Raw genomic sequence first — 17,256 nt, 5'->3', positions numbered from 1 at the left:
ATGCTTGTCCTGGACAGTTTTCGTGGGCACCTAGTAGACCGCGTACGAGATGAGCTAAAGGAGCTGCGCACAGATCTGGCAGTGATTCTGGGCGGCCTCACATCGATACTGCAGCCTTTGGACGTGTCCTTGAATAAACCTTTCAAGGACAATGTTCGAAGGCTGTACACCACCTGGATGGCTAGAGGACAACATCAGCTGACTACAGGTGGTAAGATTAAGAGGCCGCCTGTGGAAATGCTGTGCGCTTGGATCGTGGAAGCGTGGCAGGCGATCTCCGACGAAGTCGTCAAGAAAGGCTTCAAGAAGACGGGTATCTCGAACGCACTGGATGCGAGTGAGGATGACATGTTGTGGGGTGCGGATGATTCGGACAACATGTCATCCTCCCTCGCACTGGATGCGAGTCAGGATGACATGTTGAGTGGTGCGGATGATTCGGACACCGATAACGAATTCCCGCTCGCCGAGGATGAATGTGTGATCTCCGACTCGAACTCCGAATAGGAAAAAGGAGGAACAGCTACGACTTTTGTGTAAATAAATTTTATGTGTGTGTGTGCAGTTGACGGCTCTCGCTTGTTCATTAAAAGGTACGTAGGTATGTTTGTTTTATGCTGAATTAATTGGTAAACGATAAAGTCGCCTTTTACTTGACAAGTGTGCAGATTTAAAGCGCGAGAACCGAGTTGAAAAAATTTTCGAAAATTTTACCCCGCGTAATTGGCGCACCCCTAACTTCGAGCCGGATTTTCTGAAAAAAAAAGTGCGCCTATTATGCGAGTAAATACGGTAATAAGAAATTTCAACACGGTGCAGCTGGTCGTGTCGCGTATTTACCAAAGTAAGGGTGCGCCACGATACTTTGCAACAATTGAAAATTTCTTTTTTGGAGATTCAAAGCTTGTGGGGTCGACCTATATTCTGGTCCAACCTATAGTATTCCGCTTTTACGGTAGATGCGAAGAAAGTAAAATGAAAACTTGCATGACAGGGATCATACAGGTTTCCAAAGGAAAAAATTCAATTCAAGGACTTTCCAGGACCTGTTAAATGTTCTTCAAGGACTCAATGTGGCATGCTAAGGCGGAATTCTTCACTTTAAAATTTTCAAAAATGACCACTTTCATTGCATTTATATATATATGTGGATATCACAATTATAAAAAAAAAACGTAGTCTTAATAATTTCTCAAACTAGGAGAGGGCACGGTGTCATGTCGGAAAGTTACGTGCTGATGGGCTTCCACGCACTTGTATAGTGAGGCTTTAAAGGGGTCATGCCACAATACTTGTGGCTTGCATGTTCTTTGCTACAAGCTTTAATTATAGCTCGAATAAGTACGATACACGTAACAAGATTCATTTATTCTCGCTATATAATTTGTCGCCTTTTTGATATGGACAATTTTAAGTTCCTGTTTGTGGGGACCGAGTTGTGCAGGTACACAGCAATGTAGTCACGTGATCCCAAAGCTTTGCGCGCCTCATGCTGAGTATTGCCAGCTCTCGCACACATGTGCCACACAAGCACCTGCAAAACAAACTCACCGCTATCTGCAGCAGCCGAGATGCTTTGCGGGTATGTACAAGGCAGAAGTCCGTAAGTCACTCTGCTGACTACAGATCTGGTGTGAAGTCACTAGAACTTTTGTTGTCCTTCCTATAGAATTACTTCAGTGTTGAATGCGCTCGCGATGGGCCTCGATTAAGAGAATGAGCATTTAGGTACACTTGGGAAGTGACTTAAAATAAATTCTTAAACCCACAAAGTGCTTGCTATAGCCTTGAAATTTAATGGCACCACCCCATCAAGAGTGCTGGCTTGTGCAAAGTTGACACTCGCAGCACGTTGCTCAACAACCAAGGGCAACAAATGTGACAGTGGTTATTTTACGCTCATTCTGTGGATGCATGTGTGCTCTTTTCTAGCACCGTTCTTGGTTCATTTAAGCAGCACGCTTCCAGTGTCGAGCGACAACAAACGTTCATCAGCACTCGTCCTGCGCGCTTTCTTTTCGTGCGTCCTTAGTGCTTGAGCGGCGTGTGGCATGTGTGGGGTTGCTTGGACTTCTTCGTGTGACATTATAATTTCTTGCTATCACATTCACTGCTTCACCCACACCACAAACTAACTTTTTTTCACATGCACTTTTGCAAAATTGGATCATGTGCATCCACACCGCATTACTGCCTCAGAAATGAAAAGTTTGACAGATTCACATGCCGATGTACCACGTTTAGGAGGTCGCAATGTCGATATGAGAGTGCACTGCTCAAATAGTTCAAGGATTTTCAAAGATGGCAAAAAACTCCAGGACTTTCAAGGGCCTTGAAAGTGCATTTTTCAAATTCAAGGGTTTTCAAGAATTTGAAGGACCTGTACGAACCTTGCATGAACATAAGTGCCCAACAAAAAAAAATACTAAAGCGCACATGCAGCCAACTGCCACCGCAGCTCAATCGGTAGGGCTCCACTCACCATGGCGCACGTCATCAGAGCCCCACGGTTGGCCGGCGACAAAAAGCCCAGGCAGGCAAAAACTGCACAAGCAAAGGGAGGGATCTAAGCAAGCAACACAGTTTCTTTCGTACTGCAACAAGTGTGCCACGATGAATGTTAAAGCACATTTGTGTGAAATCCCGTGTTCTCGCCATCCTACCTGATCAGCTTCACCTACCTGCTGCATCCCTTCTCAGTGTTGCTACCTCAAGACCAAAGACTTTGTTGTATCGAATTCAACGCTTCTGTACTAACCCTATGTATAATATAAAACTCCACCTCAAAAAAGACCTCTTAAAATTTCATTATCACCACCACCATAGTGAATGGTAAAGCGACAGCAAAAGCAAAAAACAGCCTCATAATCACATTCTCATTTGCTTATGTTCCAGGAAAAGGGCATATTTCTTGTCATTTTTTGTCCTCGTCACGTCGTGGCCAACTTCTCCCTATCATTGGGGAGTTAATTCACTTGTCCCCTTTTAATTCCTTCGAATTCTATACTATACACAGCTAAACGTAAGTGCACGGGTGTTCTTTCAATTTGGCCTAATTGAAATTCAACTGTCGTGGACAGAAATCAACATTGTGCCCAAGCAGTTAATGCAAAACCTTAGGTGCTAGGCTACCACTGAGTGTGCATCCAAAGTTAGTGGATGCACAGAAATAACACAAAAGGAGTACAACAGGTTCCTATTAGGTTGTACACTTTTGAATACACAAACCTCGGCGAGACATTTGTAAAGCTACCTAGCATAGCCAGGCGGCCAGCGAAAGAGAGCCCACAAAACTCACGCAGGGTGATGAAGGTCATGAAGAAGATCTGCGTGCCACTGCCGAGGAACACCGAGAGCAGCATGCCCTTGCGGGGAGTGCGGAAGACGTCGCCATGCACCAGCTTCCACCCAAACTCCTCCTGGGCATCGTCCTGAGAGGAGGAGAAAAAAACATGCAAGCGCGTTCGGTCAGCAGAACAGAACAACACAGGGCCAGTGTACATCGGAGGCACAATAAAAGGAAACACCACAATTTACGAGAGTGAGAATCTTGTGTATCAGTCGGTTCAAAGAGAGCACATTGTAAGAAATAAAAATTCCCAGCTGCACAAGATACTAGAGTAAATGACCATTCCAATTCAACACAGAAGCTGGAAATTTAATTTTCAGGCTTTTACAAGCCACAGTGGAATTGAGGCGTGCAGCAGAGGGAGGACTCGGCATCATTTCTGACCAGCTGGAGTTCTAATGTGCACCTCAGCTTGACAACATGAGAGCCTTATAGCGGTGCATGCCCGCCAGAACGTGGCTGTTGGTTACGGCTGAAATAGGAAGATTGGCAGCTTAGGGGCTAGCAAAATGAATAGCAGCACTGCACACTTAGCCCCTAAGCTGCCATGGGAGGTCTTGATATAGAGGCCATGTCGGCAGTCGATAATTAGGGACTTTGGCATGTTAAATAACGAAGCAAGTGGTAGGAAAAGAATGGTAACCCCGTCATACTGCGGGGATTTAGTGCGTCTCGTGTGTCAGTACGCACAAAGGCATTTGCAGAGTAGTGGGTTGTCAAAAATCACAAGCAATGTGTTATGTTTCCCATGGACACACATTATTCTGTTTAACATATGTTCCCGCTGAAAAAAAATATGAAAAGGCACCATGTCCACCATTATTATGCTGCTGCTTAAAATTTACACCACAGGTAAAGTAGCAAAAGCTTTGTAACTGCAATATCCGGAAGATCTTCACTAAAGGGAATCTAATGGGGCCAGGAAAATCCATCCCGTTTCACAGGAATTCCGTTCACTACGGGATGAACAGAGGCACAAAATCCAAGCATGAAACTATGTTAGAGCAGCTTCGTTCGAAAGATTTCAATTTACTGAGAATCTGCAGTAGTCTAGTCTGGTTGAGTTCGGCCCTACCATTCTGATTGCATCAACAAATAACAAGAAATTTAAGGACAAGCTAAGACTCTCCACAACCAAAAAAGCTGTGCGCCATGATGGCACCACGGGCATTCCCGAGCTTGTTACATGTCAAGCTAATACATCACCCATCCAAAGGTTTACTATTTTGTCTAGTGAGTACTATTTACTATTTTGTCTAGTGAGCCACCAGAAAAAGAGCATCTGTGCAAGGAACATGAAGCAGTTTCAACCTCTCTTAGAATGCCTACTGCAAGTAAAGTAGTGTAAGGGCCCACTATGCCACAGTTCTTCCTTTTTGCAAATTAGTGAAGTACCCACTACAAGGTCCATAAGGCAACATGTGCACTTACGCAGTTGCTCTCTTTATTGATACTTACACAGCTTATGAAGATTACTGTATTCACTTGCGTAATGAATAGACTTGCATAATGGACCCCCCACCCCCCCCGGGTTCTTGAAAAAAAAAAACATTTTTTAAGTGTGCATAAACTTTATAGGCGACCCCAAACCATCCACCGCCGTCGGCGGCATCCGCAGTCTTCTCTCTATCTTTAAAAGAAAGAGGCCTTGGCGGGCCGCAGCGCGACGCTCTACCGAATAAGCCACGGACGCGACACTGATATCGGTGTCAGTAACGCGCCTTATACCCCCTCCCCCTTCGCTCGCTCCTCCGCTCTCCTCGCTCCCTGCAGCTGCGCGCGCTCCCCTCTCTCGCGCTCCCGCCTTCTCTTTCAGTCTCCCGTCGAGAGCGGGTCGTGAGGGGGAGTAAAGTTAAAATCCGTTGGCATTCGCCAGTGAGTTAACGTAAACTCCCCCGTGTGATCAAATTGCGATTCCCAGGAACCATTACACCATACAGGCACCATAGTGTGATTAATAAATATAATAGTGTGAATTAATAAATACCCCTCATAGCATCACCCCGTGTATTCGCACTTAACCATGTTCACCCTCGGGGAAATGCTTGGGAAATTTTTTTTAATGTATCTGTTCATTTTGTTTGGGTATGATAGCCAGCGTCGTTGACGATCGAAGCAACATTAAATCAAGCCATAATTTCACAATACAATGGTGCATTAAAAGTCAATACATAGTTTAACAGTAATGCTAAACATGCTTAACAGTTGCTAACAATGCGAGCTCGGACAACGTCAATCAAAACTTAAATGTCGCGCCTTTTGTGGAAGAGCGCCATCTGCCAAATGCAGGAGAAACCTCTTTGCTCATAGTGCACAATGGCAAGAACAAAGCAAAAAACAAAGCGCATGGCCTTCGACATGGAAGGTGCGTGCCAGCCATCTCAGAGGCCATGCAAAGAGCAACCGCGCAAACGACGCATCATGCACCCCCCCCCCCCCCCCATTCGTGCAGCGCTGTCCGACGCTGCCTTTTTGTTGTCGGGATTTTTAAGGTGAACTTGGTTGGACACCTGCTGCGCTGCATGCGGTTGGCTAGTACGCTATCTACATGGCTGGTTTTAAACATAAAGTTGGTCGAACATGCACTGAAGCATGGGAATCGACTGCCTGGACGACACTTCGGCGTCAATTGTGCGCATTCATTATGAAAGAAAACAAGAAGAGCTTTGGGCTACGAAAACGATTCGCCGCTCATTTTGCAGACCAATACAAGCAAAACTGTCATGCGAAATTTTCGCTGTTATAACTCCCGTGACTTTTTTTCTCCTGCACAATAAACCCTTCCACCTAATTGGCATCAACTTTTCTGAACAAACAAGGTGGGTTCATTAAGCGAGTAAATACGGTCACGTCTGAGCACTATTTAATGGATGAGACCCTACACACCCCACTCGTCGTGCAATTCGAGTATCACCATGAATAGTGAAACTCCATGCCTCTGGCACGAAACATTACATGCAATACACGACATTCAAGTAAGGTTTTTTTCCGAAACAGTTTCAAGCAATGGCATAGCTCTGTCACAGAACACCTGCTTGCCACGCAGAAACCCTCGGTTTGAGCCCCTCTCAAACGGAACATTTTTATTTGTATTTTTTTATTTGCACCTCAAGTTTTCGCTCGCGGACAACACTGATCTTTTGCTCACTGCCAACGATGCCGATGACGACACTGGCATTACTGCAAAACAAGCTCTTCAATGCTATCGGGTTGATTCACTATTCTTGGTAAAATGTGCTCACTGATACATGCTCACAGATTATGTGGCATACTTTAAGATATTTCCCAATTTTACTGCACTCCGTTTACTAGAGATGGTTGGGTCAAAATCATATAAGAAAGAATGCCAGCAAGCTCCCAATAATGGACCACATTAGATAACAACTACCCCGCATCTTTAGCATAGCATAAGCAGGAGCGAAGAGAGGTGTGAAACGCACCCCGGAGTCCATCTGGTTGTAGCGGGCAATGTCCTTGTGCAGTGTCCTGAGCAGGATCATGGCCACCATACCGGTCAGGAAAAGCACTATGATCAGACTGTTCATGATGCTAGAAAGAGGGGGGAGAAAGAGAGAGAAGTTGGCTACGATACAGAAAAGCATACAAGAAATACATGAAACCAAAGCTCTACTAGAACAGAATGCAAAAACAGCACGAGCATTTCCCACTAGTATAATTAGTTCAAAGCGTGTGTGCGAGCCTCACACTTTAGCAACAAAACCCATTTCTCCAGTTTTCTTTGTTTCACAAATCGTAGTACCATATTTAAATGATTATGGCATGACTATGACACCACTGGAAGGCTGGGCTCATGAGAAAGCAAAAAGAACTTTCGCAGTAAGAGCCGACAGTTTGGTGTTGATTGAACTGCATGTACTAACAAACAAAAGCAAGGCATGATGACCAAGGATGATGTGCTCACAACTAGATTATTCATACCTTGTAACATGTAATGTCACCAGGAAGGAGAAAAGGTGGAAGGACGCAAGAATACTCGTAAAAACTAAAACAGACAACAGTCGATGCCTGCACAAAGCGAGTTGAACACAGTACAGTTCTGTGCGTGTTATTAAACTCCTTCATTGACAGACATTCTTGTTACCAAGGCCTCCAAGCCACTTGGTGTAACGGAAGATCGGTGTGCACACGCAGCACTCGGAATGTGATGCAAGATGCCCTGCTCATGACCTGTTCTTTCAACTGATGGCACACATGTTGGTGTTTTCAGAGATATTCACTGATACAGGATTCTATTTGCCCAAGCACTCGGAATGTGATGCAAGATGCCCTGCTCATGACCTGTTCTTTCAACTGATGGCACACATGTTGGTGTTTTCAGAGATATTCACTGATACAGGATTCTATTTGCCCAATGTTCCATTTGCTGCATGTATATGCAGTGGAGCCTACTTGTAACGAACCTGAGCACGATGCGCAATTCATTCACTGTATCCCGAAGTTCGTAGTAAATGAAACACAGCTTTAAAAAAGTTGCGACTGAAAACACATTTTTTTTGCAAAGAAGTCCATAATGCTTGCGTTTCAAAGAGCAGAAGCGATAAGAATAATCTCGAGTTAATTTAAAGTAACTTGCTTTTCGCCTGAGGCTATTAACTCTTCTGTTACTATGCCTATCCAAATCAATCCCCGGCGATCAACGCTTCTGGATCATCGATTTTGACGTGCTAAGTTTGTTTCTCGTGCACCCAGAACTTTCTAGTAGTTAGTCCAGCCACTCAACTTTCAGAATCAATTTGAATTTGCCCGCTTCGGCAACATCGTGATTTTTTACAGACCTTTGCGCGAACCGATGTGCGTGTATTGTTGGAAAAGTGCACAAGGCTGGCTAACTTGACAGAAGTGCGTGCCCCTCGTGATTATGGTACAGTAACATCGAAGTTCTGTAATGAAAAGAATCTTTGCAAGTCAAATATCGCATTAAAGTGTCAGCTTCACATTTTGACTATGTTGAGCAGTAATGATAGCCAGAAATTTATGCCATATATTCAATAGAAAGCTGTTCTTAGGAGTCAGGAAAAATTCGTTGTACAAAAAACATTTGCGAAGGTCCGCCGCGTGTTTAAAGTGTTGAGGTGGCCTTCTATGACAGTTTGCAGCAGCTTTAGTTTTGCTTGCAATGTTAGAACAACCACAGGGTCACATCTAAGGTCACTAGTCGCTCTTTTGACGTCATCAGGTGCGCATCAGCGCTAAAAAACACATGCACTGCTCGAAACTGTCTTGAAAACCCACCTGAATTGAGTGACAACGGGCTTGGCGTTTGAAAATGACAGCACCTCAGCTTCAAGTTTTATGGCGACTATGTTTTGCGTCAGCCTGACACATTTACAGCCGTTCATGGGTTTGTTTTGTTTACATCCTCAAGTTGTTTTCTCCGCCACAAGTGCATATAGCTTCCGACCTTTGCGCACAATCTTATAGCTACTCTGGTTATGTGCGTAGTACACACTTCGCTGGGGCGCAGTGTGCTGGCACTGGCTGCAGAGCTTTTCCTAACAACAAGAAGGTCCCCGGAACACATCTTGGCCTTGACTATGAAATAGTGCGAAACGTTTTAGAACTGCGCGTGATGTTGTCTTTTTTTTAATACAATATGCACAAAAAGGCAAAGAAATATGCTTCGATGCATATATTGGAATGCCAACTTATGCGGTGTAAGGTGGCTCTTCGGAAGAGGCGACGCTAATTACAATAGCGAAGTTCATTAGACATCTCATTCATAGAGGGATTATTCACATCACGGGTATCTATTTATCTCTATTGGAACACCAGGAGACACTTATTGCAACGCAACAAAAATTTACTGAGAAAAAGTGTACATGTACACTTGTGTCTCACGAAAAACCACGCAATGCTTAAACGCATGGCACGAGCGACGAAGCAGCACCTCGGTTCTGATTTTCCGTCTACCTGAAGAAAAACATTTCTGCACAACATTCATTATTTTTTATACAATTCCTGTGTCATTTATCTACAAAATGTATAGTCTGATTTGCTTTGTGTTGAATATTTTTGCCTTTATAGTGTTCTTTATTGCACTGTTTACCAGCTTGTGAACAAGAATTCTACAACTTTAGCTTTTTTGTTCATTCTATTTCTGTTGCTCTACAATATACAGTTTTTGGAAAGAGCATTTCGTTCTACAAAGTTCGGAATGCTGCAATGCGTGCTGGAGTACTTTTTCAACTGGCAAAAACGATCTTCCCGAGACATGAAAAACAACCATTTTCGCTTAGTAATCAAAGTTAAGCGAAAGTTCGTTTTAAGTGGGGCCTTTTATGTGGGCTCGACTGTAATATCCCGTGCGCTTGCAGCAGACAATACATGTGTGTGAGTGCACACACATGCGCACACATACGCACACACCTGAGTGAACGCCCAACACTCACCTGAACCATTGGATGTTGGTCTGTGGCAGAGACTCAAGAATGTAGTCCCACCTGGACGACCAGCGCACTTGGTCGTTCCTCTGCAATAGAGAAGCAGACAGGAACTTTACAACATGCACCATCACACTGCTGCCCACTCAACAAACAAAGTGGCTGCCGTTGTGGTATTAATAGGATTGTGCTAATAGTAAATTTTTGGTTCAAAGCAAATAGTGATTTGGTTGAATAATTTCGAATCGAATGATACCTATTTTATAGGAAAATGAGCATATTTTCATGACCCAAATAACGCACAATAAGAATTTTAACATTCAAACAAGGCATGTGCAAAATTCATTCTCTTTCGTTCAAAGCAGCTGGAAGCAACCGTGAATAGTAGTATGATTTGACTTTCAGTTAAATGCAAGTAATAACCAACAAAATCTTTCGTTTTGAAGTTTACTATTCTTTGAACATATAAGCCCATATAGTAACAAGCTGTTGAACCTAAAGAATTATGAATTTATGTCACTGTAATGAGTTCATTTAACCTTGAAGTGGGGCTTCACAGCAGTGAGAATTTGCCCCGTATTCCCAGCATAGCACCCCTTCACTAGTACTTCAAGATTCAAACAACCGATGTAAATTTTTAAATTATTTTCAAAGTATTGAACACTGTAATATTTGTTCAAATATTCAAAGTGCTCGAGTATTGCAGATGCCTAGATATTAAAAATGGGTGTGCACTGTCACATCAGCAGTTCTTTGCTAGTTCACTCTGCACTACGCTACAATCTACTCAAAATTAAGCGCTTTTCGTCTCTTGCATGTTCAATATTCAGTGACAATCGCGATGGTGTCGCCCGTGTACAGTGCAGTCGTCTCAGTGCCTTCAGTCAGTGCCACCCGGCAAACAAAATACGATGACAGAAAATGTGGTCCTCATCATAAAGGTTAATGTACACAACAATGAAAGATTGCATGAAGAAGTGACAGTACCAGACCCACGAGAGGTAAAACCTTAGTAGTTTAATACCCTACTAATACACACATATCGCGGCCGTATACGAGGTCGTAAGACCTTTACTGGCTGGGCCCTTGTGGAGATTGTCAAGGTAAGCTGGCACCTATTGTATTCACCTGATTAGAAATTCCTCCTTTTGCTCATCGTGTGGACACAGATTTAAAAGAAACGAGGCCGGGCGCCACCCAAGAGTGTACCGTAATTACAGTCGCCGACCGATTTTTCGGACCTGGCGGGGACCGAAAAAAAGTACGAAAAATCGAACAGTCCGAAAAATTCGTTTTCGCCAAAAATCTGAAGTTTATTGCATCAGGCAGGTTTAAAAAAGTCCTTGATGCTGCCTTGCCTCAAACTACGCTTGGAGGCAATTTGGTTTGCCCGTATTTGCACCAAGGTGACATCGTCGCCGTAAACGCTCGACAAAATTGTCACCGCCTTGGCGATCTCCGCTGCCGACGGCTGCGGGCGGTCGTCGTTGTCGTCGGATGACGACAACGACGATCCGATGACAACGACGACCACCATCCGGCGTCGACCGTCATCCGGCGACATCTAGCTGCGAACGTCCACTCTCTATTGGCTTGATTATGGCAGCTTTCTTCTCCATCGTCAGGGTCGTATACTTCCCACGCTTCTTCACGCCACCTGGCTCCCGCGATGGCATAGATGGCGGAGCCATGGCACCGAGAGCACAAAATTTGATGCCGCAGATAGCCGCTGCGAAGCACACAACGTCTCGACGCTACGCGACACAACACGTGCAGAATGGCGACTGAAAAAAGCTGCAACGACAATAAAAGAATCCTTTTGCCTCCTCCCCGTGCGATGTGATGACGATAGTGCTGACCGAAGACGAAAAAACGGCATCCATCACCGCGTCTTTTAAAAAGTAAACACGGCCTCCGAAACTTAAAATATGGCGTGGGCATTCCAATCTCTGAGGCAGGAAATACATCTGAAGACCAAGTTTAGCCAAGCCGACGGAAAATCCAACATGGCGGCGTTCACAATGGCTTGGGGCGTGGCACAAAACAAGCGATTTAGTCCGAAAAATCGAACTTTCAGGGGCAAATTCACCCGAAAAATCGGTCGAAACAATGCATTAGCTCTATGGGATCCCTGACGGTGCATTTATGAAGTCCGGAATATCCAACAAGTCCGAATTTTCGGAGTCCGGAAAATCGGTCGGCGACTGTACTCGAATCTAACGTGCACCTTTTTTTCTGTTAAGCGAGTTCATAAATCGCATTCGCATTAGAATCGAGTACGAAAAAAAAAATGAATACGGTCATTCTATTGCCATCGGCAATTCCAAAATGGCCGCCCCCTATGTGCGTCGGCATGGCGCGTTGGCCATTTCTGCCTATGTGTTTCACATGTGCGGCACTTCGTACGTGTGCTGAGGAGTTCGTCATCTTGTAGTGCATTAACATCAACGGAATGGAAGGGCCGACACCAAATACTCGACGAGTGCACCACGATGCCGCTTTAAAAAAAAAAGTCATTGCGTGTGCAGAAACGGACAGAAATCGGGCCGCTTCGCGGTCGTTCGGAGTTCCTGAAACGTGCGTGCGGGACTGGCGGAGACAAAAGCAGAAGATTGTCGACTGCAAAGCTTCACGTAAAGGTTTCAGTGGACCACAGCAGGGTCGGTTTCCACGAATTAAACAGCTGCTCACCGAGTATGTGCTTGAACAGCGAGCGGCACAGTGGCCCATGAGAACAGAACTGCTCCAAGTGCAGGCTATGTAGTTAGCCTTGAAAAAGGGCTAACGCGAAGCCAGTTCAAAGCGAGCAGGTGCTGGCTAACGAACTTTATGAAGAGGAAAGGATTTTCCCTCCGAAGGCGAACGGGCATATGCCAAAAGTTGCCAGAGGAGTGCGAAGAAAAACTTCACAGTTTTCAGAGGTTCATCCTTAACTTGCGGCACAACAACGACTACCTGCTTGGGCGAATCGGGACTGCCGATCAGACACCTCTTTACTTCGACATGTCTGGCACCACAACCGTCGAGAAAAAGGGGGCGAAACAAGTTCGCGTGCTGACATCGGGCCACGAAAACGCTACAGTGACGGCAATGCTCTGTTGCACGTCAGATGGGCACAAGCTTCCCCCGTACCTGATATTTAAATAGAAAACGCTCCCGAAAAGAGTCGTTTTCCCGAGTGGTGTGATCGTGCGAGCCAACGAGAAAGGTTGGATGACGACAGACCAGACCTGGTCGCCGATTGGATCCATCACGTCTGGCAGAAGCGGCCTGGCGCCAGTTTGGGCCTGCGAGCGATGCTCGTGCTCGACGCGTTCAGGTGCCATCTCTACCAACGGATCAAGGACAAGCTCGCTGCGTGCAATACGGACCTTGTAGTCATACCTGGCGGCATGACGTCACAACTTCAACCGCTGGATGTCTGCCTGAACAAGCCGGTGAAGGACGAGATTCGGGCACTTTACACTGACTGGCTGATCAATGGACGACATGATTTCACGCCAGGCAACAGGATGAAACGCGCCTCTCTGCAAGACTTCGCTGCGTGGGTGAAGGACGCGTGGTGTGCAATACCATCAGCCATGGTCATCAAGGCATTCAAGAAATGTGGCATCTCGAACGCCACGGATGGTACCGAGGATGAGATGCTTTGGGCTGTTGACAGCGATAAGGAGTTGTCCGACAGCGACGAGGAGTGACCTATTACGCGACTCCTAACGCAGCCGTAGCGGTCACAGTTCTAGCTGCAGGGCCGGCTGTTTGACTTCGTGTTTTATCGTTCAAAATTTCAGTGCATCAAAACCCAAATACTTGTTCTCAATGTGAAAAAGTTGACTCCTACGGACTTTTTTTTTCTCTTCCATCGCAGAAAATGGGTGCGCCTTACAATCCATGTCTTACTTTTTTTTTTTTCGTCGCGGAAACCGGGTGCGCCTTACAATTGAGGACGCGGTAGAATCGAGTAAATACGGTATATGTTAGGATGATCTTGACACCAATGCTGGCGTCTCGTCTTGATCTCGCAAATCTTTGCAGTGACATCGTCAACATTACAGTTTGCTTGACGATGCCCAGGCTGTGTCGCGGTCTCCTGTCACCAGCTGTCCTGTTTACAGTCATGAACCAGTCTTTTCTTGCTTTTTTTTTTTAATTGACATACTCATTTGGACGACTGTATAGAGAGAACCCGGGACATGATGCCCTGTGTACGCCGACACCTGTTTCACGGTAGGAAGAGACATGGGTGGTCAAGTGTGCGGACTGTCGTGGTGGGCTAAATAAGAGTTTCCGCCCGTGTACACTGCAGAGCTCTCTTCTGTCTTCCGATTGAACACCGGTGACGGACATGTCAACAACAGTGCTAAGAAAATCCCAGGGGTGTTCAGTTAATTTGGCACATCTAGGCAATGTGATTCAACTCGGCAGCATACAGTTCGCAGAGTGACGTGCTCTCAAAATTCCTAACACATTTGAATGGAATTGTAATAAAATTAATAGGGGGCCTAGCCAGGTGACGTTGAGCTTTCTAGTGTCCATTGTGGACCAAAGTTGTTTCACTCTCTCTCTTTCACTTCCTCGTCTGAGCTTCGTATAAAAAAAATATTATAAATTGCTTTTTTCAAGACATTTTATTACAGTGAAACCTCGTTAAACCGTACCCGCGTAAACAGTAGTTTCGCTTCAAAAGTAGTAAAGTCAAATCCCCGACTCAGCGGCCATTGAACATAATGCATTTTGTATCCGCAAAAGCCGTACCAGCTTATCGCGTATGTATCGGTTAATAAGTAGTTTTTCCAATTTTTGTTGCGCACTTGCCGCGGCATGTCGTCCCCCACTGGGCGTTCCGACAGAACAGCAAGCCCCAGAGATCGAAACATGCCTCGCTTGTTTGTGTTGATGATGATGGCGGCTGTGTTGGTGAGCGCCATCTCTTGGATTTTTCTGCAACAATAAGCACTCGGTCGGCTAGGCTTCTGGTGTTGTACACGCGATGGCGCTTTGCACAAACACGCAAACACGGTGTGTGCTTGCTTTGCTTTCTTTGTTCCTTTGGTGCCGTGCATAAGTGTTCTCTGGTTGATCCGTGCCGTACAGCTCTCGCGTCGTTTTTCCCGTGTTGTGTATGTGTGCTTGTGCTGCTTTGTACTTGCGTCATACAGAAGCATCGAGTGCTGAAAATAGAGGATAAATTCGACATAGTTCGTGCTATTGAAAGTGGCACGAAAAAATCGGCGCTGGCACGCGAAAACGACCTGCGGTTAACCACGGTGTCTGGAATTGGGAATTCCAGAGAGAAATTGCTTGGCAGTGCTGCTACAACTGCGAAAAGGTGCCGGCTACGCGGTTTGGCGTTTTCGGATGTAGAGGAGGCGCTGGTGAAGTGGCTAAAAGCTGCACGGTCAAAAAATCTGCCTATCAGCGGACCCCTGCTCGTGGAGAAAGCCCTGGTTTTTGCCTCGCAGCTCAACCATGACAACTTCGTGTGTAGCAATGACTGGCTTGCCAGATTTAAGGCGAGGCACGGCATTACCACGAGGACTGTTTCGGGAGAAGGTGCTGCTGCTGACGTGAATGGCGTGGAGCAGTGGCAAAATGGTCAGCTGAAGAACATCTTGGAAGACTACACACCTGATGACATCTTTAATATGGATGAATTGGCACTATTCTTTAAGCTCCTACCAGACAAAACGCTCGCGTTCAAAGGCAAGACGTGCACCGACGGCAAGCATGCAAAAAACAATATCAGTGGCGTTTTGCGTAAACATGACTGGAACCGACAAAACTCCGCTCCTCGTGATTGAAAAGTCGGCGAAACCTAGATGTTTCAAAGGCGCCCGGTTGCCATTAGGGGTCATCTATCGCAGCAACACCAAAGCATGGATGACAGCAAAACTCTTTGAGGAGTACGTGCGCCTCGTCGATCGTCGTTTTGCGGCTAAGAACAGAAGAGTTGTTATTATTTTAGACAACGCTTCGGCGCACGTCGCCCTGGACAACCTGACGGCTGTGAAGTTGGCGTTTCTGCCACCAAACACAACAGCGATTGCCCAGCCCTTGGACCAAGGCATCATTCGAGCTGTAAAACAGCTCTACAAGAAGAATCTGCTGCGCAGATTTCTTCTCACCAGTGAATGTGGCAAATTATTCTCCATCGACCTGATTGGCGCGATTCACCTGCTCGAATACTCGTGGCGGCTGGTTGAAGCAAAGACAGTTCAAAATTGCTTCAAGCGTGCTGGCTTCAGTGTGTGCGCGGGTGACGCAGATGACGCCAGTGACACCATCGACCAGACTTCGGACATCGTAGATGAAGCTTGCAAAACTCTGCTAGCTGAAGTGCTGGAGCAGCAGGGCGTTACGGAAGGCATTTCCTTCCCCGACTTCAGAGACGCAGACAGCGATGTGCAGACATCTCCGGACATGTCTGATGAAGCCATTGTTGCCTCAGTTGTCGAAGTGTCGCCAAATGATAGTGATGAGGACGACATGGAAAGCGACAACACGGGTGATCCAGGTCCAACAGTGGCCGAAGCTGCGCACTGCGTCATGCGGGTATTTGCCGAGAAGAGGGGGCTGGCGAAAAAGCTGGCTCACAGCATAAGTTAGTTTGAGGCCGCTGTCGTTGCTGCTAGGCCGCCGCGTCATCAAATGAAGATTACAGACTTTGTCACGCGAAGTTAATAAATTACTGAACGTTTTTTGTTCTTTCATCGCACTCCTTGAAGGTTTCTTTTTTTGACAGGTAAGTGAGCGACCTGACGCTATTTCGGTTAAGCAGTACTACCGTTTAGTACGTACTTTTTCCGAGCTCCGGCCAACTATGGTTTAACGAGGTTTCACTGTAGCATAATTTTTATGAGAGCTGAAATTTGGACGAGCTTGTTAAACTTTTGACTTTAGAAGATAATAAGGAATACTGCTACAATGCAACAGCTGCTGTGACACAACCAACTTTAGCACTTCTTAATTTTACAAAGCATTCATAGACGACTATGTTAGAAAGCTCTCAATAACAATAACAGCCCTTTCATCAATACGGCCTCGAAGTGAAAGTCAGTGAGACGAGGTTTTCAGGTAACCTCCTCATTCACCTTCAAAAAAGTTATTTCAATTGATCAATCCCTACTCACCACAAAGGTGACACTGTAGGTGTATGTAATGGTCAGGGGGCCATCATCCTTGAGGCCAAGTGTCAGGTGCTCGCCCGTGTCACATGTCGGCCTCTCGTGGTTTTTGTGATTGATGCTGCAACAGAGCAGTATGCAGTTATTGTGACAAACGTGACACACTACAAGCAAGCTTGAACCTTTTTTAATGAAGTAGTGAAGCTAAGTTTCTTATTTTTTTTTGCCTTATATGAAAGACTTTTTGTCGTGATGCCACTTTCATAAAGAATGAGGCTACCCCTGCCATCCCTTCAACATATATATCAAATATAAGCAAGTGGCTGTTTATTCTTCAGCTTTTGGTAGCATGTGCCAGTATTCATCATCATCGTTCTCATTT

At 45.6% G+C, this 17,256-nt stretch overlaps 1 protein-coding gene across 1 annotated transcript in view; it reads right to left on the bottom strand.

Moving 5' to 3' along the window:
• The window catches only part of TM9SF2 (transmembrane 9 superfamily protein member 2), a 54,164-nt gene that overhangs the window by 19,922 nt on the left and 16,986 nt on the right, over positions 1–17,256 (bottom strand). The window contains exons 6-10 of the mRNA XM_037429496.2: positions 16,881–16,995; positions 9,760–9,839; positions 6,790–6,898; positions 3,299–3,431; positions 2,483–2,544 (exon numbers count right to left, since the gene is read on the bottom strand). Coding sequence (XP_037285393.2) covers positions 2,483–2,544; positions 3,299–3,431; positions 6,790–6,898; positions 9,760–9,839; positions 16,881–16,995 — 499 coding nt within the window. The remainder of the gene's footprint in view (positions 1–2,482; positions 2,545–3,298; positions 3,432–6,789; positions 6,899–9,759; positions 9,840–16,880; positions 16,996–17,256) is intronic.

Source organism: Rhipicephalus microplus, chromosome 1 (assembly GCF_043290135.1).
Source record: "Rhipicephalus microplus isolate Deutch F79 chromosome 1, USDA_Rmic, whole genome shotgun sequence".
NCBI classification, from domain to species: Eukaryota; Metazoa; Arthropoda; class Arachnida; order Ixodida; family Ixodidae; genus Rhipicephalus; species Rhipicephalus microplus.
This window is presented reverse-complemented; position numbering and strand designations above follow the sequence as displayed.